This window comes from Pantherophis guttatus, chromosome 2 (assembly GCF_059756535.1).
Source record: "Pantherophis guttatus breed Tessera chromosome 2, ASM5975653v1, whole genome shotgun sequence".
Taxonomy (NCBI): domain Eukaryota; kingdom Metazoa; phylum Chordata; class Lepidosauria; order Squamata; family Colubridae; genus Pantherophis; species Pantherophis guttatus.
The window spans coordinates 180978899-181002529 of NC_142064.1; the positions used below are offsets into that span (position 1 = coordinate 180978899).

At 35.8% G+C, this 23631-nt stretch overlaps 1 protein-coding gene and 1 long non-coding RNA gene across 2 annotated transcripts in view; one reads left to right on the forward strand and one right to left on the reverse strand.

Annotated features, from left to right (window-relative positions):
- DOCK2 (dedicator of cytokinesis 2) overlaps positions 1 to 23631 on the forward strand; it is a 306359-nt gene that overhangs the window by 208354 nt on the left and 74374 nt on the right. The window contains exon 30 of the mRNA XM_034406030.3: positions 22050 to 22128. Within this exon, the coding sequence (XP_034261921.2) occupies positions 22050 to 22128 (79 nt within the window). The remainder of the gene's footprint in view (positions 1 to 22049; positions 22129 to 23631) is intronic.
- On the reverse strand, positions 2794 to 14914 carry LOC117657968 (uncharacterized). Its single transcript, XR_004589210.2, has 2 exons — positions 14838 to 14914; positions 2794 to 3060 (listed from the first exon to the last, which is right to left on the reverse strand). It is a non-coding gene; the product is annotated as an uncharacterized LOC117657968 (long non-coding RNA).

Sequence of the window (23631 nt, forward strand, 5' to 3'; positions counted from 1 at the left end):
ACAAAACCCCATCTAACTATTTTCCCCCTCCCACCATTGTGTGGCAACCCTGGAGCTTCCAAGAGGGCTTCAGCCAGGCTCACTTCAGGGTTGACAATACTTTCTGGACTTGTACAGGTGACTTCTGTGAGTAGATAGGCATTATTGTCATTCCTGCAGCTGCATCTTGCATTGAGCTAGGAGTCACGGGTTCTATCATCTCTGAACTGTACAAGCAGCCTTCATAGACACACACAAACTTAAGCAAACCCTTTTAATCACTTACACTTTATTATTTTAACTTCTTCTTTAAGATTGATAAACTGTTAATCTGTTCCAAATAAAGTTGACTTGACATTGGTAATTTTGTCAATGTCTACAGTGTTCAAGTGGTGCTCCAGTTGTTTTGGCATTGCACTCAAGGTGCCTATTACTATAGATCTATTTTTGCTTTCTTTTGCCTGTAATTCTATTTCTATTTACAGGTCTTTGTCTTTTGTGATATTCTCTAGTTCTTTCTCTTCCATTGTCACTAGGTACTGCCGAGTCCATGATCCAGACTTTTTTGTCTTTCTTATGGACAGTTGTTAAGTCTGAGGTGTTATATGGTAGATTCTTATCTGTTTGAATTTTAAAGTCCCAGGGCATTTTAGCTGCTTCATTTTGTGTGACATTATTTATTTTCAAATTATTGTTATTATTATCTCTTTTATTCATTAAACATGAAACTCAGTCAACTGATCATTTAAAAATGTGTCACAAATACAATTGACTGGTGCTAATGGTTGATACAGGTTACTGCCAGTGTCCTAAGTATCAACCAAATATCTTCTTAAAGTATATGATGTTCTGAGTAGCGCAGTTTTTTCCGCTGGTGTTATTGCAGGAAGCTGCAATTTCTTAATGTGTTTTGTAAATTTCTTGGACATGGTACCAAGTGCCCCAATGACAATGGGTATCACTGTTACATGTTTCATCCATAGCTGTGTAGTTTCAATGGCCAGGTCGCGATATTTCGTGATTTTTTCCAGTTCTTTTTCTTTGACTCTGGCGTGTCCTGGTACAACAATGTCAATAAACTGTACACTTCAGTCCTCGACAACCATGATATCTGGCATGTTGTGTTACAAATGATGATCTATCTGTATTTGAAAGTCCCAGAAAATCTTCACCGTCTCATTTTTGGTAACTTTTTCCACTTTGTGCTCCCATGACTTTTCAGATACAGGTATGCCATATTTTTTACATAGTGACCAGTGCAGGGGTGGGTTCTACTTACCTTTACTACTGCTTTGCTCTCGGGCATGCGTGCTCTTCTGCGCATGCGCAGAAGTGTTTTGATGACGTTGGGGTTGGTGGGCGGAGCCTTCCGCCAGTTTTACTACCGGTCCTAGGGTTTGCGAACTTCTACAGGCAATTCATCCCCTCCTTTGCGAAGATTGCCAAACCCATGATGGACCTCCTAAAGACAGGGAGCCCAGGAACAAAACTGCCGGGATAACCTCTACAGTGGGACCTAATCTGCCAAGAGGCATTTGAAACACTAAAAGAAATGTTTGCGAAGGAACCGGTGTTGAAGCATCCTGACCCCGAACAACCCTTCATCATCCAAGCAGATGCCAGCGACGTGGCACTTGGAGCAGTGCTACTCCACAGAAATAGTCAAGGAAATCTACAACCCTGCGCCTACACCTCCTGCAAAATCACAGACACAGAGAGACGATGGGCAGCATGGGAAAAGGAGGCATTTGCAGTGAGATGGGCACTGCTAACCTGGCGACACCTGCTGGAAGGGGGCCAAAAACTGTTTGAAGTCTGGACTGACCACAAAAACCTGGAGGCCCTCAGGACCCCATGAAAACTATCGCCCAAACAAGTCCGTTGTGCTCAATACTTCAACTGCTTTGACTTCGTGCTAAAGCACATTCCATGGGGAAAGAACCGGGGGCAACCGACCACTGGACCAGTGGACTAATTTAGCAACTTGATCATGTCTAGCTTTATAATCAGTTTGCACGATTTTGCTGCACTCACATATTAAGTGTGAAACAGTTTCAACTTTGTCGTTGCAAAGTCGGCAGTTTGGATTGTCAGTGGATTTTTGTATCTTCGCTTTCATGGCATTTGTTTGTAGTGCTTGTTCTTGAGCAGCAAGTATTAAACCTTCCATTTCTTTCTTGATGGTTCCTCTCTTAAGCCATGCCCATGTCAAGTTGTTATCACATTTTCCTTCAATATTTTTCAAGTGCTGTCCATGTGGAGCTTTGGTTTTCCATCCATTTAATGTGTCATCTAACTGTTTTTCCTTATATTCTGCCTTTGTTTCTGTTGTTTTTATAATGTTCTCTATTTTCACAGCCTGAAATAATAATAATTTATTATAAATTATTATTATTATTATTATTATTATTATTATTATTATTATTATTATTATTGTTGTTGTTGTTGTTGTTGTTGTTGTTGTTGTTATTTGTTAAGGGAGTGATAAGACGGATTTAGACTAAATAGAAAGGAAGATTATACTTGTTATGTATTTTTGTTAATTTTTACTGGACCTTTGTTGATTAATAAATTAAAAATTTAGAAATGAGTTTATTGAAAATGGAATGAGATATGGAATGAAGGTTTTTGGGGTTGTCATTTAAGAGAGCAATAGCTTGTTAATTTTGAATATGCTTGTTGAGGATGAAGGGGGGATATCTTTTTCTTACTATCTTTTCAGGAGAGATTTTTAGTTTAGTTTTATCTGTTTAATACAATTCTTAATAAAATTATCAAAAAGAGAAAGGCTGAAGAACTGCTAAAAACAATTGGTGGGTCAAAGACAAATTGATATTTCAATGAGGAATATTGAACATCATATTGATGTTGAACATATTGATGTTCTTCAGTATTTGAAGGTTTGTACGAGGTAAGTTCCTCACATGCTGACAGCAGAGATGAAAGCTTCAAGAACTATAATTTGCCAGCAATTGTTGTCATGCTATGAGAATAGATATTTCTTCACAGAATCGTGACAGCTAGTGAAATATGGCCCAGGAACTAAACACCACTCCATGGCGTATCATCATAAAAATTTACCTGCAAAGAAGGAGAGATTCAAAACTCATGGTTACAGATTTTTGGGATGCAGATGGTGTTATTCGCATGAATTTCCAGGCACCGTTATTAACTCAGAATGTTATACTGCAACACTCAAAACTTTGAAACAATGATAAGGCAGAATTTGGAAACACAAAGGATATTTTGCTACAAATTGATTACATTGGGTCTCATACTTCCTGAGCCACCCAATACTATAGGCAATTGTGATGTTGGATTTCACCATTTTACATCTCCCACCATACAATCTAGATTTGGGTGTTATAAAAGTTCCACTTTTTCCCAAACTTGAAGGAATACTTTAGAAGGCATCTGTCTGACTGAAATGATGAGGGAACAGGACCCCATAACTTGTTTGAGGATGAAGGACAATTAGTGGATTGCTCAAAAGGAAAGTGCTGTCAACCTTGGCATTCACAGGAATATGTGGGTCACTTTATTGATGTTTTTCAATACCATAGGAGTTTGTACAACAAAAAGTCCTCACAAAGTGGAACAGCTCCAAAATGTGAGTTCTTTTACACCTGACAGCTTTAAGAACCGTATCCACTTTTGGCCAAAGTGTGATAATTATGTGAAGAAGTAAATATAGGTAACAAAAGATATAATTTAAACAATTATTTTCCTATTTCATTTATTAAAATATTTTTATTTAAACCAAAGTTATGGACCTGGAGCATTATTTTTCATTTAGCCCTCGTACTTTATTATATTTCTTGACCGCTACAATACTTTAATTATGTCCATACTCATTTCTCTTTCAGTAGTCAAGCCATTTTGCTTAGATTGAATTTTAGACATTAGTACTCATTTCATTTTCTAATGCATTACTTAATTTATTCCATGATAATATGCATCATATATGCAATTAAATGTTCTTTAATTTGTGTTTACTGTAGATGATATTATATGCTCTAGTTATTCTCTCTCTACACATTTCTAAGGTATTTTTAACAGGCATGTAATGCTTAGTTTGTATTACTGTAAATTGACAAATATTAGTGGCTTCATGTCCTCTCTGGGGATTGGACTAGTTTTCTTTCTTACACTACAGTTGTTACTTTGCCTACCATTTCTTTTAGACAGCAGTAACTATGGAAAGCATATTTCATGATGCATTTTCTGGAGATCTTTGTAATTTTAGATTTCTGAGAGATAAACTATGTCTCTACCAGTGTCTTTCTTTTACTGAATTTCTAAATACATGCAATATTATGGAAATGCCTTAAATTTCCTATCATCCATTATTCCAAGGGAATTGAAACCACTTAGATATTGAACCTTTAGAACAGCGATGTTGATTTCATTCAGGGCCACATCAGGGTTGTGTTGGACCTTGGAGGGCCAGGGGCATAGCCATGGTGGCCATGGCCAGCTCAACATCACTCATGTTGGGGACACCTGTGATGGCCAAGTACTAAGGCAGGACTTCCTTGAGACCCTCACTCACTCTCATTATAATCTCCTCCCTCCCTTTCTCCCTCCCTCCCTCCCTTTTCTTCTTTTTCCTTCCCTCTTCATTCTCCTTCCTTGCTCTCTTCCCATCTTTTTTCTTTCCTCTTTTCCTTTTTCCTTTCCTGTCCCTTCTTGCATGCTCAAATGCAAAAGGAAAAACATTTCTCCTTTTGTTTCGTTTTTAGTTTGTTTTGATAGCCCTCTGCAAGTGAAAACAGAGCCTCCTTCTGCCCTCTGCCTGTGAAAACAGAACATGGGAAGGCCGCGTGCAGTCTCCATGTGCCCTGTTTTTGGCCATGACGGCCTCCTGCAGCCCTTTGGCAGCAAAAATGGGGTGCAGGGGGTGCGTGCAGCCCCCCTGAGCTCCATTTTTGTGGGCAGATCCTTTGCTATTTTCCTTGAGTTTGATACCCTTGCTCTTGCTTTAGAACTTCCACATGGATGAGGAACTGGAAGTGTACATAAGAGAAAACTAAGAACCAGCTAACAGATGATGGTTGCTATAATAACCAATGAACGAATTCCAAGATCCTCACTTTTTGGCAGTGATTTTATTTATTTATTTAGATTTAGGTACGTCTTGACTCCAATAGTATGAAAACAGGTTGTTGTTGTTTTTTACATTGTATTTAATTATATAATGGATTTTTTTTTGTAATATTGTCATTTATGTATTTCCTACAATAATATTTTGTTCAAATATTATAGATGGTTCACTGCACTAAAATAAGAGTAGAATAAATTAACTCTTTCCAGTACAGGTGTAACTAACACAATATCCCCTGAGTTGTTACTACAGAACTAGTTAAGACATTATACTTCTGTGTAGCTCGGTCCCAGTCACACAATCTATAAAGTCTCTTTCCTCAGTTTTTATTTTTATTTTAAGTCAAAGACTTTCCCAAATAAATATCTAAGGGTATTTTTTTCCTGTAGGTTCTTTTTAGCCATTATTGTTTTCAAGCCCCAAATTTCCCATTTCCCATAATTTTCTGACTTTACTCTCAGAGAATTTATTCTTGAAATGTGGACGAAATTTTCTTTGAATTCATCATATTGAGGACCCAGTTGTGGGGGCAATAAGCTGACTTTGTATAAATATACAAAAGAATGAAGGCTATTGCTTAGCGCATTGTAAGCCGCCCTGAGTCTTCGGAGAAGGGCGGCATATAAATCAAATTAAATAAATAAATAAATAAATAAAATATTGTATTACCTGAGTCTTGAAAGATTCTAGTTTACTTTGGAAAAAATTGGTTGGGAAAAATTGATTTGTTATTTCTCTGTGTTTAGTTGTCCTCTGATTTGAAATACTGCTGGAAAGTACCCATTTTGATGGGGGGGCAAGTTTATGCTCCTCCATGCTCATTGCATAATGATTCACAGAAAATCATTATGGCAAAATTTTGAGCAAATCTTTGGATGACAAATTGTTCCAGGAAGCACAAAGAATAATAATAATTGTATTTAACCATTTCTTATATAAGTAATTGCAGTTATTTTTTCCATGGAACATAAAATTCTCATTGTATTCAAGATGCATCTTCATCATTCAGCAATATAACTCTTACAGAACTTTTTCAGAAAAATCATTCAAAGATGAATTTCTACAACATCCATTGAATAAAGAAAGCTATATCAACTGGAGGTTTTCTAGTCTACAAAGTGACAGGACTGGAAAAGAAGAAATAGCAAGTGCAAAAGTGGTTACAAAAATGACAAAGGGAAAACTTTGGTTTCTTGACTCCTAGCACATACTGGGTATTAGACTGAGTCTGAGACAAACATGACCTAGATGGATTTCATATGGCTGATGCTGTGCATCATAGGATACTGAAAGGGATGGCTGATTATCTGAGTTTATATACATTGGATTGAAAATATTTGCTAAAGTATGCTAAAGATTGAAGTACCAGATGATTGGGTTATGTCAATATTTCCTCATTTTCAGACTTGGTGACTACTGGTGAGGTATTCTTCATATGAATGCCTGGAAATCTATTTCTAGATTATATCATAAAGTATCATTCTGAGTGATCTTATTTTCCTCTTTAATCATGCAATTTTTGCAATAGAGCATGGCAATGCTATGGTATATGCAATGATATGATACCACCAAAACATTATTTGGATGTACATAACATGGGTGACTTTAAAAGAGTATTCAAAAGAGTATTCAAAAAGAGCCTTGGTAGTACGGGGGTTTAAGGCACCCTGTTATTAAGCTGGTTATTAAGACCAGCTGCCTGCAATTACTGCAGGGTTCGAATCTCGCCAAGGCTCAAGGTTGACTCAGCCTTCCATCCTTTCTAAGGTAGGTGAAATGAGGACCCAGTTTGTGGGGGCAATAAGCTGACTTTGTATAAATATACAAAAGGATGAAGGCTACTGCTGAGCACATTGTAAGCCGCCCTGAGTCTTTGGAGAAGGGCGGCATATAAATCAAATTAAAAAAAAAAAATTCCTGTAACTGGTCCAATATCAAACTGAGCAAATTTTCATCTGAAATGCTATAGAGTTTTATCACACATTGAGCACTTTTATTAAGGACTTGGTAAAGTGGTGATAAGAATGCTAATAAAATGGCAAAAGATTCCAAAAGGACTTATATTTAATTATTTACACAAATTTTAAAAATGCCTCACTACCAGTAATTCTAAGTGCTTTACACCATTAAAAGGCAGTGCAATCGTCTTATATTATAGAAGACAGAATTAAAATTAGAAACAATTTTAGGTTAGATTAAAGAAGTGGACAGAAAATAACAGAATTAAATTTAATAGAGACAAATATGAAGTTCTTTCCTTAAGAATTAGGGATATCTGATCTAGTAGTAGCACCTAAATTGTTGATGACAGCCTGAATATGAATCAGTGCACTGACTCTGCTGCTAAAAAGGATAATGTAATTTTAGACTACATAAATAGAAATGTAGTTTCCAAATGAAGCTTAAGTTACAGGAATCCATATTCTGGTTCAATGTTATGGAGAAGATTCCTAACAGAACAATTTTATATGAATATAATCAGCAAAGGCCACGGTGATCTCACATTATGTGTTCAAATCAAGATATTAGGTAGCTAAGTGTCAAGAGAAGAGAAGAGAAGAGAAGAGAAGAGAAGAGAAGAGAAGAGAAGAGAAGAGAAGAGAAGAGAATTTTATTGGCCAAGTGTGATTGCACACACAAGGAATTTGTCTTTGCTGCATATGCTCTTTCTAGGTGATAATAATATAATATAATATAATAATAACTATAATCTTGATCTTTTTGTCCACAAAAAAAAAAATGTTACAGAATAATCTGAGTTCTTAAAAAGTCCGGAAATCTGATTTAGGTAAATAACCTTACCTTAAACAGAATGTGTTATGATATTTATTGAAATCAAGTAATTACCATATTTTTGAACTATAAAATGCACATTAGCTTTAGAGGAAAACAAGGGGAAAAAATCTGCCTCTCTCTCCATTGCCCATTCACCATCGCCGCAGCCCGTTCATGCCATCTGTTTGCCGTCGCCATGACCCATTCACCATGGCCCATTTGTCATGGCCCATTCACTATTGCCGCAGCCTATTTGCCGCAACCCATTCGCCTCCACCCATTCACCACCACACAGTCACTGCTGATTGCCACAAACAGGCGATGGCGATAGGTAGTAGCTATCCCCACCACCTAGAACAGCTGATCAGCATCACATGCACCCCTTTCCCCTCCCTGCCACAATATTCGCTCTATAAGACGCACAGACATTTCTACCCACTTTTTTGGGGGGGAGAGTGCGTCTTATAGTCCGAAAAATATGGTATTACCTGGCCTTATTTAGTTGATGTCCTTTATTATTTTTAAGGTTCTACATTTGTTGGAAATAATGGAGGAGTAACTAATAGCTTTGTTTTAAATGATGTTTATGAATATGTATTAGTTATTTAAACAGGTCTATGGAGATAGTCATCCTGGTCAAGGTGGTCCCAAAGGTGCCAGAAAGTCCATTGCCTCTTGAAAAAGCACCTTTGGGATTATTTAAACAATTTAGTGAGGTAATAAAAGCTTGAAAGAGCCTGAATATGCTATTCTAGTAAACTATTGATAATTTGCTTTGAATAAGATGAAATTAATATAGTAATAAAATGAGGTTAATACAGCAAAATCTCCTCTAAAGAGAATATTTCATAAAGGTTGGTTGCAATAATTGGAGTTGCAACATAGAAGTTGGAAAATTATCTCTTATGGTTTGGATTTGCCCTTTTATTGCTACATTTTTGAATTGAAACCAATAAGATTGTTATCATGTCTTTGGATAATTAAGTGACGTGTGTACATTTTCTACATTTCTATGGCTGTATCCCTATCCAGAATCTCAGTAATTCAGTAACTTCACAATTCAATTCTCCACTAATTTTGTTAGAGAAATCCCTTACACTCCGACTATTAGCCACTTGATTTAGGGGGAAATATAATAAAGAGATTTCTGGGAAGACATTTCTCTTACATGCTGATGCTTATGACAATTTGTGCAGAATGTTAATCAAATGAATGTCTCTGTGATACCTTATCACTTCACATATCTCACTTCTGAATTACTCTGCACATCATCTCAAACATGTCAGCATCTGCATTATTCATAGGTACAGTATTTCTAATTCTACAGAACAATGACAATACATTGACCTCAGCTTGCTTTTTACTCCTTTGGGAACATTTTATGTTGCACATTTATATGGGAGATGATGTTTTATATCTTAATTCCCTTTCTCCTGTTATGCGGAGAGAGGTGGGTCATTTCAATATACAGAAGGTATCCATAAAGTATGTTATTGTTAAAAATTAACAAGCGTCTTCTCAGAATATGGATACGTACAGTACAGTGGTGACATTCAATTTTTTTCTCCTACCGGTTCTGTGGGCGTGGCTTGGTGGTGGTGGGTCCTGTGACTGAGTGGGTGTAGCCAACTTGATGTCATTCACATCCATGCCCACTCAGTCAGATAACCCCCCACCAAGCCACGCCCACAGAACCCGGTAGGAAAAAATGTGTGTATAAGCACCGAAAGAGCTCATAGTGAATGCTGTGGCAGAGAGAAGCTGAACTTCTCTCTCTCCATTCACAGCAGAGCTGCTGCTCCCTTTATGGTCCCCCCCCGGTGCCATCCCTCCCGGGGGGGTCAAAGTACCTTAAAGGGACAGGCTGCAACAGCTCCGCTTTGAATGGAGGAAGAAAAGTTAGGATTCTCTCTATTGCAGGATTTAATGTTGAATGGGCTGAGCTGCCGGAAGGGGCAAGTGAGCAGCCGGAAGGGGTGAATGGTGACCGGGCGAGTGGGCAGGCATGGGCGGGGCCAACCAGGGGTGGTTTTTACCAGTTCGGCGAACTGATTCAAATCGTCCCTATTGGTTTGCCCAAGCTGGTCCGAGCGTGTTGAATTTCACCCCTGGTGCAGTATACTGTATGTATATATGTATGCATATATGCATACATATGTATATACATCAATATATGAATACCCTTTCTAGTGTCTTAGTAGTGTCGTAATGTAGTAAATCTCAGAAGTTTTGGCTTATAGCAATAGCAATAGCAGTTAGACTTGTATACTGCTTCACAGTGCATTACAGCCCTGTCTAAGCAGTTTACAGAGTCAGCATATTGCCCCCAATAATCTTGGTCCTTATTTTACCCACCTTGGAAGGCTGAAAGGTTGAGTCAACCTTGAGCCTGGTGAGATTTGAACTGCCAAATTGCAGTCAGCCAGCAGTCAGCAGAAGTAGCCTGCACTACTGCTGTCTAACCACTGCACCACTGAGGCTTATGTTACATTATCACACCATGTCCTTTGTTATTCCACTGAAGATTATTGTTATTCCACTCCTGGCACTACCACAACAGAGAATTTTTTTTCTAGCATTTGTCTTTTACATTGTTATTTAATTTATTATTTGAACACTTTTGCTTTTCTTAAGTATTTAAGCACCTAGGAAAGAGGCTCAGTTTGATCTGCAATGTTTTCCCAAATGAGATACCTTCCATATCAAACTTAATTTTGATATGTTAAACAAGAGTTTCTAGTTTTATAGTCTCAAAAAATGAGGAACAATAATAGGCTCTCTGCCCAAGAAACCTGAACTTCGATTGCACCTTAACAAAAGCTAATCTAATTAACAGTACCTCAACATCCAGATCAATTCCAAAATAAATTCTTCTAAAATCAATAAGAATGATTCTTAGTAAAAACTGTAACCTTAGGATCACATGTAAAAGTAAAAACCCAATTGAATGTCTGAGAAGATATGCATAATTTATCTACTGGATATCTACCATACTCCATTTTTTACTGGTATGAACTATATACATATACATATACATATACATATACATATACATATACATATACATATACATACATACATACATACATACATACATACATACATACATACATACATACATACATATATATATATATATATATATATATATATATATATATATATATATATATATATATATGGGCTTCAGCATCATAACAGCCTTTCTTCTAATCTGAAAGAAAGAAAAAAAAAGATTTCAACTGGCTTGAACTTTTTTTTAGTATTTTTGTTATTTTAATATATCTACTACTTTTCTTTTATCACCTTACAATTGGAAAACTGTTTTTTTTCTCAACTAATGCATCAGCAAAGCTACTTGATTTCAGTACTAAATATTTCAGTACTGTATATTTTTTGTAAAGAAAAGCTGTGCAATATACCCCCTAAAGCAGCAGACATTTTCTAGGAGAATACATTCTAAAAACTCTACATTTTCTAAAAGGAGTGTTTTCTTGTTCCTATAATTGGAATTCTTTTATATATAAATTGTACCAATTTTACAAATTGCTGCTAGCTTTCTCTGCAATTTGTACAGTGTGTTTCACAAAAACATAATAGGGTTACCATATGACCTCTGGGCTTGTTTTAATATTTATGTTTATTTACCTTAATGAGACATTGGATAATGAGAAGCAAATTATTGTAATTTCCTGTGTTGTTTATACATCTTGAAGCAAAGGATAATTTGAGTATATATTGGTTTTCTTCAGATATAAAAATAAACTGTAATTTACATTTAAAAACACTAGAGTCTGTCAGTTCTCCTAAAGCCACATACAAAATACAACAGTAATAATAAAATGTCAAGGAAGTATAATAATTGGATTGCAGAACATTTTCTGTTCAGAATTCTAGCCTTCTCATATTTTCTTACCCTCTTTCACAACATTTAGTCAGCTAATAATATAGCAGGTATTTCATATTTTCTAAAAAATATGCTGACCTAGTATATTATGTACTCCTGCATCTTCCCCCAAATTTGCTGATACTTCCTTCTCATGTTTGATATTAACTGTTTCAGCCAATCAAGAAATAACATTAATGCCGAGAATGTCAAAAGAAAAGAGATGCAGAATTACAAGTGAATACAATTCACTTTTAAACCTGAATACAATTAATAGCTGGGAGGGTAGTCTCTTCCATGTAACCCTAAAAGGGGGGAAAGTACATTAAGAAGAAAGGTTCTTGCCAATATTTTGCATGCTGTGTTGTTTTTCTATTTTCAGACAGTGCTTAAATCATTTAAAAATATGATCCTCCCATCTCCTGTCTGTGAAGCAATTTATTCTTCTGACTTAATGTGTTGTTTCTGTAGAATACAAAGTGGATTAACTTTCATCGTCTCTGATTAACATTAATTCTGGTGCTCTTGTACAGATATCTTTACAAAGTAATTATATGAAGTCTAGCCCATCCCATAGGCAAATAGCTGGATTGCTCAGCTGCTTCCTTCCCATTTAATTTGTAGTTACATCATCTATGGAGAAGGTAGCACTGAAGGACTTTGTCCATTCCTATCTGTTTGGCACCTTGAATATGGCAGTTCATCCAGCATCCCTGTCACTGGAACTCCTGTTCTCTTTTTACCTTAAGCATATAGTGGCGATATCTCTGATAAATATATCATCTCAGATATTACGAACTTGAGAAGAATAGTTCATGTCTTAAAGTTCCTTGTGTCTAGGGAGCTGGGATATTCAGTCTCGAATAGCAGCTACAACAAAAATGTTCTTCCTCATTCTTGTTTACTGTGTTCATGACAGTTTAAGAAGAATTATATTCTCTTAGCTATGGATGCTAAGCAGTATATCCTGTGATCTGTAGAATATTATTGCTGCAAGATTTGTAAACTAAACAAATATTTATTAGTCCCACTTCTCAAAGCTCATGCAACAACCCCAGTAAATATTTGCAGAAAAGCTGTCATAAACAGCTTTTTTGGCTGTTTTCATGTCATGAATCTGGATCAATAGACACCAGGTATAGCAATGCTAGACAAGGAACTTATGCCACAAATGTTGCCCTGATAGAAAAAAACATTTATGCCATAAATGTTAGCAATTTCCATACCTTTGGTGACATCAGAACAGCTACATTGATAAAGGTTGCCAGCATGACTACAGGTTTTGGAGGATTATTTTTAGGCTCAGGAAGAAAAACAACACAAACAAAAACAGTCTTTGTATTGTTTTCTGCTACACTGAAACTCAAAAGTAAAATACTGGCCAGGCATACACACACACACACACACACACACACATACACACCACTACCACCACCAAAGAGACAAAGGAGAATTCTATGTGCAGTGATGAAGTTAGGAGGACAGAAATGCTCTTAGCAAAAGCCATCCCTTCCCTAATTAAATATTTGCACATCTTTAACTCTCAACCACTGGCTTTAGTCATGCTACTTGAAAAGAAGGAATGCTCTACATGGACCCTCTATCTAGATAAGCATTCAGCATAAAGATCTTCAGATGTGGTTAGAAGTTACCACCATGACAATATTCATTCTGTATTTGGGGACCAGAAGTATTTTTCAATGACTCTAACCATCAACAGCTATTGTTTCTGTCTTCTCCAGTCAAAAGAGATATTATTGGTAATAAAGCATATTGTTTCCATGGCAGAAGCTCTTTCAGAATTGAGCCCAGAATATTTATAATGCAGTATTGCGGGCAAATTTTGCCCAGAGACTAGAGTTCGAGCCTAATGGGGCTCAAAGTTGATTCAGCTTCCTGTCCTTCAGAGGTCAGTAAAATGAGGACCCAGATAGTTGGGAGCAATATGCTGGCATTATAAATGAACCAGAAAGTACTGTAAAGCACTATGGGGCAGTATATAAGTGTAAGTTCTATTGCTATTTTCTTAACTTCATGCTTTATGATTTTGATTCTCCCTAACTTTTAATGGTTTTCAAACAGCTCTTAATCTTTATTTTTTTCTTGGTGCATTTTAAAAAGTGGGTGTTGCAAGATATTTATTGCTTCCCTATTCTATAGGACCAAAAAAAGTGATGTGTAATTTTTAAAAATCTATTATTCAATATATTTTTATCTATTACCTTTTTTTATCAACGAGTTACCATTTACTCTCGTCCTTAGGGAATGGAGAATATTAGTAATTTATATAACTCTATTTAAGCAAATAGAATACAAAGTCTATCCTACATGCTTTATGAAACATAGAGCAAATTGTCTGTAGATTATTATATTTATAATATATAAAAATGAAGTGAAAGTTGATAGAAGTGCATTTTATGATGAAAGAACATTCTTTTAGCTTTATTGTGAGAAGAATGTTTTGATTAACATACAAGTGACTGTTCAAAAACAAGCTTTTTTTAAAAAAATAATCATAAGTGTTACTAGGAATATATAAATATAAAGCAAACATAAGAAACAGAATTCCTTGAAGATGATATACACCATAAATCTGCATTGGATTTATTTCAAAATCAAAGTATATTTATGATCAATTATTTGAACTGAAAAAGGAGTGCTGTAGTTTAAAAATGACACTTAAAGGTTAAAAAAATATGATGTTTCATTTCAGGACAAAAACAAAATTTAAAAATCCAGATATATTATTTCTCTATAGATTTTCATATGTTCACTCAAATAAGCTTTAATTAATTTATTTGTCCTAAACAGATCCCAAAAATAATATTCAAATTTATAAATCATTAGATTCTATTTGTCAGTAAATGAAGTTCTGAGTATACTATGCTCAGTGTGTAACTTTGCATGGTCAATAATTATTTCTAGCTGGTTTTTTTTTACCAGTTTTGTATTTCTGGGAAGACGCTGAAGTATTACTTATTTTTTGGATCAAACAGTTTCTCACCTAGTACATACTATTTATGCAATTTGTCTAGGCAGGTGCTTCTGTTAAGCTATCTGGGTTCACAACATGAGTTTGTCAATAGTTATTACCAAGAAGAAGTAAAGCATGGCAGATGGTCTCAACTGGAGATTATCCAAACCAGAAAGTAACTTGAAAGAGCTCTGGGTTTCCATGACAGTGAAATTTTCCATCATAATGGAATGGAATGTACTCATATGCTGGCCAAAGTGACTTTTGCTAGGAAAACTTACAACATTGTAAAGCAAAAGTGGTGAAAAACTTGATTGCCACCAATTCACCAAATTCTATACTTAAGACAAGGCCTACAAGAATAAAAGGGCAAACTCATGAAAGATGAGTTCGCCTTCTTATTCTCGTAGGCCTTGTCTTAAGTATAGACATTCAGTTCCAATTGCTCTGGGTAGCTTTCTGAGTGGCAATATGGCTAGTGAAGAACAGGAGGGCATAAATAATCAGTCAATTAGAAAGAAATTTCAGTTATATTTATTTGATACTACTCTACTGCAGTTCAGGAAATATGTCTGAAATTGTATATTTGCTCCTTTCTTTATGTTTTTATGGTATTTAATTCTTATTATGTTCTTTGTAATCCACCTAGAGCCATTGGTTGACCTAGAAGGATTGGTTGACACATATAACAATTGAACCTACCAGTGCCCTGTTGAGCATGAGACAGTTACACATGACTGAATGTAAAGGATCCCCAAATTAACAAACCCTATAAAGCACTCCTTTCCAAATCAAAAGTTGCAATTCTCAAAATAGGATCTTGCCTACAAACTCTACCTGTCTGCATTAAAAAGTTTTGACAGGGGTGATCAACCTAGAATTCACTTTTGTTTTTGAGTTAGATATTGTTCTCATTTTATTCCTGAAGGAGGTCTGCATTTTCCAAGAATGCAACCTCAGGAAGAAAACCGTTAAACCTATTATGCATCTGACTTTGAGGGAGAATCTGCTGATTCACTCTAAAACTCTTTTGTATTATTCCAGCAGTTGCTTTAAGGTAGCAAGCTTATTGCCTTCCTTTGCACAATGCACTCACTCTCCTGTGGCCAGTCTCTCTTTTGCTGCCTCTGGGCCTCAAGGTGAAAAATTAAAGTCAGCACTGCAAGCTCAGCATTGACTTTATTTCATCCGCTATGTTCTCCATAGCAGAGCCAGTTGTAAAAGGCCGGCTCCTCTTGCATTTACCAAATCTGAACAAAGCCTGGGGAAGATGAAAGGAAAAAGTGTTTGTACCAGCTTGTAATCCTTTATGCTCTTATCACAGTAGATTCTTTGCCCAAAGGGAAAAAAAAGATATGCGCTCTCATATTTTGGAGGAGGGAGTAAAATGCAATGGAGAATGACAAATACTGCAATTCAGAGAAAGGGTTTGTCATATGATACACATAATCAGATCCGTTCTCCATCTCAAAAGGAATGTGTAGTGCTCTTGTTAGAGGTGTTATTTGTGGTTCTGCATGTTAGAAAGCAGGGGCAGAATTTGAAATATCAGGGCTGTAATTTTGAGTGCCCAAAGGAAATTTTAGTGGGTTATTTTTGTTGGTCATGATGGGGAGAAGGAAAGGAATGCTACTCCACTGCTTTTAATGTACACTGTTCCAAAACTGGATGAGAGAGGATTAAAAGTTCAACTACTATAATTTAAGACAGCATCTTTTAATTCACAGCCAGTTTGGCCTAGTGTCTAAGGTACCAGACTAGAAACCAGGAGACCGTGAGTTCCAATGCTGTGTTAGCTGTGAAAACCATCCTGGTGACTTTGGGTCATTCATTGTTTCTCACAAGGTTGTTGTTATGGGGAAAATAAGAGGAGGAAGGGGTGTTGGATATGTTGTCCACATTGAGTTATTAGTAAAGTGTATGTGTGTGTATAAGGATTCACTGGAGAAGAACCTAATGCTGGGAAAGATTGAAGGTAAAAGAAGAACGGGATGACAGAGAATGAGGTGGCTGGATGGAGTCACTGAAGCAATAGGCGTGAGCGTAAATGGACTCCAGAGGATGGTAGAGGACAGGAAGGCCTGGGGTTGCGATGGTTCGGACACAATTTTGCAACTAACAACAACAATATATATATAATATTTCGCTGATAAAGAAATAAAGGAACACTAGTATAGATCTATTTCAAGCTATTTAGCTCTCATCAGCTAGCCGTACCCTTAGTTGGATTCGAACTTGGGCTGGCTGCATGTTAGAAAATTGTATTAACCTCTGAGCCACAAGTTCTCCTCCCTTCATCGTCTTGAGCCAGGGGAGAGATTAAGTGTTTCTTTATCGAGACACCTGGTCTACCCCAGTATGTGGGAGGGAGCATGCTGCATCCCTTTCTCCTTTCAGCTTCAATCCAGGAGCCCTCAAGTAGTCGCATTCATGACAAACCATTTTATACCAAATTTATATTTTGCTGATAAAGAAATAAAGGGAGTCTAGTATAGATCTATTTCAAGCTTTTTAGCTTTCATCAGCTAGGCATACCCTTACTTAGATTCGAACTTGGCTTCTTGCATGTTAGGCAGTTGAATTATCCTTCTGAGCCACAAGTTCTCCTCCCTTCATCAGCTTGAGCCAGGGGAAAGATTAAGTGTTTTTCTATCGAGACACTTGGTCTAGCCCAGCATGTGGGAGGGATATATGTGTGTATATGTATATGTGTATGTATGTGTGTGTGTGTGATATATATATATATAAGTTTTCACGGGTATGTATGTGTGTATAGTTAATATTTCGGGTTTCTTCCCGTGTAATTGTGGATATATCCCTAAAAGGGTAGAAGCGACGTTTCGGCAGAATCCCATCTGCCATCATCAGGCTTATGTCAGCAGTCATTTTGCACTAACTGCCGTTGGCATTTCAAATCTGGTGCTGGTATTCTGGGATGGCTCCACCTTTTCATTCTGATTGGTTGGGAGTCCCAGTATGTGTTTATTAGCTTGGCTTCGGGTGTATGGTCGGTTTTTCTCCACTAGGTGGCAGGGCTTCATCTTTGTGGCTGATTTGAATATGATTTGGTTGGGATTGTTTTTGTTTAATGCTTGGTCCATGTCCCATATATGGTGTCAAGATTCGTCTATCTATGAGAGCAGGTTTCCAAATAGTAGGCAGACGTGAAGTGTCATCCCGTTTATTCATGCAATATGGTCCCTTTTTTCCATTTCTATTGCTTCTCTGATTATCCTGCCATTGAGATGTTCTATTTTTGCAACTGTTTTTGTTTTATTAAAATTAATGTTGTGTCCTGTTGTATTTATATGTTGAACTAATGATGATGTGTGTTCTTGCTTTTGTATTGAGTTTTTGTGTTCCTCGATGCACACACTCATTCTTCTGTTGGTCTGTCCAATGTATGTTGATGGGCAGGAAGCACACGGGATTTCGTATATGCCTTGATCTTCTAATTCTATTTTGTCTTTGGGGTTTCTCAGAATGGACAATATCTTTCTATCTGTGCAAAATATGGTTTTGATGTTGTGTTTATGTAGTACTTTGCTAATTTTATCTGTTGTTCCCCTTATATAGGGCAAGATGGCTTTCCCATTGTTTTGTTCCTCTTGTTGTTTTTTATTCTGTTTTGGTGTTGTATGTTTGATCATATTGATGACTTTATTTCTACAGAACCCATTTGATGTCAGTACATTAGTTAGTGTATATAATTCTGTTTGTAAATGTGCTTCATCAGCCAGACGTTTAGTTCTTGTGGTTAATGTTTTGGCAACAGAGTTTATTTGTGCTGGATGGTGGTGTGATTTGGCGTTGAGATTGCCAATAGTGAATTGTATTGATGCAATGTTTCAACTGAAAGATAGTTCATTTTGAGCTCAGAACAGATATTTCCCATTTTGTGCAGAATGCTATACAAAATGGGTAACAGATGAAAAACAAAATAGTTCCCTCATTTGTTGAAGAAAAACAACATATTCAAAAGTAATATGAAATATAAAGATTAATCATACAAATATGAATTAATCTATGAAGAGAGGAGAGATAATCTTACAGATATTTATTAGCTTCAAGATGTTTTTCATCCTATCCATGAACAAGAAAATGCTCAGTTTCTATAAAGTTTTGTTTGTTGCATTGTGTATTATTTTCTTTTAAAAATCATAAATAGCACACCATGTGCATTAGGATCAGGAATTGTCAGTACAGGTATATCTAGCATTAGTCACTGAATAAAACTTTCAAAGCTATAATAGACATAGTGCTCATAATATTAAATATTTTTTCTGATATTAAATATCAGAAGTACTGATACTGTATATTTGAAGTACAGCACAATACAGAAGTTATTGATATACTGTTAAATATTACGTATTGTTCTTAGCAGAAACTGAGTAGTGTAGTAGCCTAGAAGTAGAGCTCTCACTTCACAATCTGGAGGCTGTGAGTTTGATCCTAGGTAGGGGCAGGGGGTTGGACTAGAAGACCTCCAAGGTCCCTTTCAACTCTGTTTATTCTATTCTATTCTATTCTATTCTATTCTATTCTATTCTATTCTATTCTACTCTACTCTACTCTACTCTACTCTACTCTACTCTACTCTACTCTACTCTACTCTATTCTATTCTATTCTATTCTATTCTACTCTACTCAACTCTATTCTTTTCTATTCCTCTCTCTGGGCGCAATGACTAATAGTCTTCTGAGAACTCTGCGTAGGTGTCAGGAAGAGCATCTGGCCATTAAATGCTTGAGTTTTGCTCAGTGGCCCCGAATGCACCCTGATGCAAGAGATTACAGAGTCGTTAAAAGAAAAAAAATGTTCTGTAAAAACTACAAATATTGCATATTAGAAAAGGTTCTTTTGTTCCAGGGATGTCTGGAGGTAGGCATTTCAACTAAATTAAATCGATTCTATTTCTCATTTTGTTACTTCAAAGGACACCTAGATGGCTAGCCAAGCCATGCTGATATGATGCACTTTATCATCTTATCCCTGCCTAGAGTAATGAACCTGAGCATAAAATGAATTTGTCAATCAGGCCACCAGACCCAAATCTAAACTGAATAAATTTGTGAAACATGTACAATATTTGTATGGCATCAATTCAATACATTTTATAGAACTAAGGTTGCATTAGAAACCTTTTAGGGTGAATCTGAATACTAACATTTCCTCAGAGCAGCACTAGAAAAAGGAGACCAATCTCCTAATATTTCCTAAATATTAATAATTAACAATAATATTATTGTTAGGTGTTCTAACAAAATTCTGACTTGTAAGTGATGGTAACAGTGATGATCATGCATACTTTCTGAAATTTATCATAATCTAATACTTGTTCAGAAGGACTCCTTTCTTGGCTTGCTGGTGATGTAACAATAGCACTTAGACATATATTGCTTTACAGTCCTCTCTAAGCGGTTTACAGAATCAGCATATTGCCCCCAACAATCTGGGCCCTCATTTTACTGACTTGGAAGGATAGAAGGCTGAGTCAACCTTGAGCTGGTCAGGATCAAACTCCTGACAGTGAGCATAGTCAGCCTGCAATACTACATTCTAAGTACCAATGAACCATGTAAGTGACTGAATACATGGAAAGTGGGTTTTGTACTATTAACCTTCAGTCTATCCTCTTTAGCAAATCTCACTCTATACTCTTGAATCTAGGCATCAGATATTTAGCGATTCTCATCATTTTTACCTTATTTCAGCACATTTGCTGCACATTTTCTCTATTGATCTGCTATATCATCATACTGAGCAGGTCAAGATATCCTACGTTTCTAATTGGGCAAGATGTGGCTGGGAATTCCCTTGAAACATATCTTGCTAATCTGAATGCTATTCAGCCAAAAGAAAGCATTATTGTATACACAGTTTTTCTTAAAAGAATATATTACTTAGAATGGTTAGATTAAAAAACAGAATTATTTCACTTCCAATAGTTGTTTCAATGAGAGGATTTTACTTGGAACTAGAGATCCCTACCAAAAATCCTTCTTCTATGCAATTATTAAAGGTAAAGACATCTGGCCATTTTCACCAAATAGGCAGAATTTTAACCAATTGGACAACCTCACAAGAATCCAAGAACTCCTGATAATTCTTCCTGAAGAAAGGTTAGAAATCCTTAACCAAAGGCTTCTAGCAATATCTGTCTTTCAAAGGCAAGCTCTATATACAGAAATAATAATCACACACTCATTGTGCTTCTTTCTTATTGCCACTTTATGCAGCAGGCTACCTGGCCTCCTCTTTTAAGGTAGCTAGCTTATTCCAAATGACTTTTGCTTATTATGACCCTATTGTTTTTCTCTGACTGTATGAGAACTATTACAGTCTAGGAATAAACTAAATGTAGAATTGTATTACTTTAAAGTCAAGAAAAAGAAGAAAAGGAAAAGTTGCTCCTGGTTCTTAGTCTCATTTTCTTTTTTGTTTAATTACAGGAGATAGTGGCACTTACTTGTTGGGTTCCTATACCAACAGTGGTTTTATTAATTCAAATTATATCCTGTATGGCTAATAGAAAATAATTGGCAAGTAAATATAATTTAATAGCTGTGGGTTTTTATATTGCTAGGCAGTATGTAGGAGGCTAATTCTAATGAGCCAAGACTCATTGTAAATAATTAAAGAAGTTAATATTTCTGTTTGGCTGATCAATTAAAAAAAGCCCTTAGTCCTTTAAAAGTAAGCGTAGAACTATGTCATGGGAAACATATTAAACGTGAAAGATTTATTAGGCTATATTCACACAAACAAACTGTGGTTCTGCAGCACACTAAAAGACTTCCGATTTGCAGTGGTGAGAACTAATTAGAATATATTTCAAATCAGAAATTGAAAGAAATATGACCTTATATAGAATATACCATTTATTATACATTGTTGAAAGCAATTCATATTCTAACTCTTTGTTACATGCTGTGCCCTTTGGCATAGCATAACTCTATTAGTTTTGAATGGGAGTAACCCTGTTGCCTCTTATAATCCTGGGCATTGGGCCTGTCCTGTCATAGTGTCAGAAGCGAAATATATTGCTTGGCCTCACTTATGTGGCTTGGCTCCACTTATGCTGTATGGTATTGTTGTGTGTTTTTGTCTCCTTTGTTTTTGTTATTTCATTGTTTTTTAATCTTTTTAATATAATGTAGATCTCCCAGAGGTTATATTTACAAGTTGGGTAGCCCTCCACATAATTTGTGTGTGTATATATATATTATATATATATAATAAATATCACTGCTTAGTTTTGCTTTGATGCCAGCTAATGGATCAAAATTCAAAAATTAATGGCTTGATTTTTCATCTTGTTTTTCGTTAGAGTGTTTCTGAGAGCCATCAACAAATTTTCTGAGACTATGAACCATAAATTTCTGGAAAACATGAATTTTGAAGAACAAGTAAGTGCCTTATTTATTATTATTATTATTTAAAAAAACCAGAATTTACTAGTTTTGCATCAACTTTTTTTCAGTATTTCCCCATACTGTTTGGAATTAGACTGAAAGAAGATGAAATACATCCGAAGGTCATTTAATTTGGGAGAACTATTTTCCCCCCACAATTTTGGTATTTTGATTATTGTTTGGTTCTCAGTCCGATGCTTTTACCAGTTTGGCCAATTTGGACCCAAGCTATAGAATAAATAATCATGTAATATAGGATCATCATATATACATGGATTTTAATTAGAATATCAGAACATTCTTTTTCGGCACAGATATTTTTAATATCAAGAGCTCATTTTACTTCTTCTAGAGAGGGTCTATACTTGGAAAAATTTCAAACTGAGGTTGAAGTGTGGTCCTTACCTTATTTCAATGAAGGAAGTGAGTTAAAACTTATTTTTTTTAGCCAAGCTTGTTTATGTTGGTGTTTCTTAAAAGTTTTTATTGGTATCCCAAAAATCAAAATAAATTTTCAATGTTTGTAAGCTGCCTAGAACCATATAATAAGACTGCATAACACATTTATTTATTTATTTATTTATTTATTTATTTATTTATTTATTTATTTATTTAAAGTAATAAAACAGTTGTTGAGGAAATTACCTAGCATTGTAGAAATAAATGTTGTTTATAGCAAGACCGCAAGAAGATAAAGACTTAGCATACCTATCCATTTTTTCAGATTGAATTCACACATAAATAATATAGCATCGGAGCAGCAAGCAATGTACCAAAAAAGTGAATTATCAGGCAGAATTTGTTACTATCAAGTAATGTGAGGCACGCAGTGTGAAATCAAAATTATATCTCAAAAAAGGCCTCAGAAAAGACCTTAAGATTCCTTTTTGTCCTACTTGCCCCAGAATGTGACAAGTAAAAATATGGTTTATAAAATTCATATAGTAAATGTGAATAATATTAATGTAAATGAATGCATAATGAGTAATAGCTCTTTTCAAGCCAGAGTATGAATGATAAAGCATAATTTTCTTTACTCTCTGAGATTTAACAGACTGCATGCCACTGGCATGCCAGATTTCCTTTTTGTTCCCTTCCCACTGTCCTTACTATTCCAATTTCGAGGCTGTGTGATTCCATAGCGAATCTGCCTGGTTTACAGATAAAAGTTAAAATAAAACAAAATATAAGAAGAAAACAAGAAGATAGCTGATGTAACCAACCTCCCACTCTCCCAGCCAATAAGCTGCTCAACTTTCAGGTGGATAAGACAAAAGTAGAAATAATGTCAAAGAAACAGTGGTGGATATCATTTATCACATTGATAACGTAAAAATATCCATGACCAGTTGCCCCACAGCAAGTTGGCAGCAGCAAGATGGTCGTGGCAAGTTGGCCAGGGCAAATTGTCCCATTCCATTCTCTGCTAGGAGCAGCCCATGAAGTTATCTTTATTGCAAACCTACATCAGAAATTAATAATATTGCCATAACAATT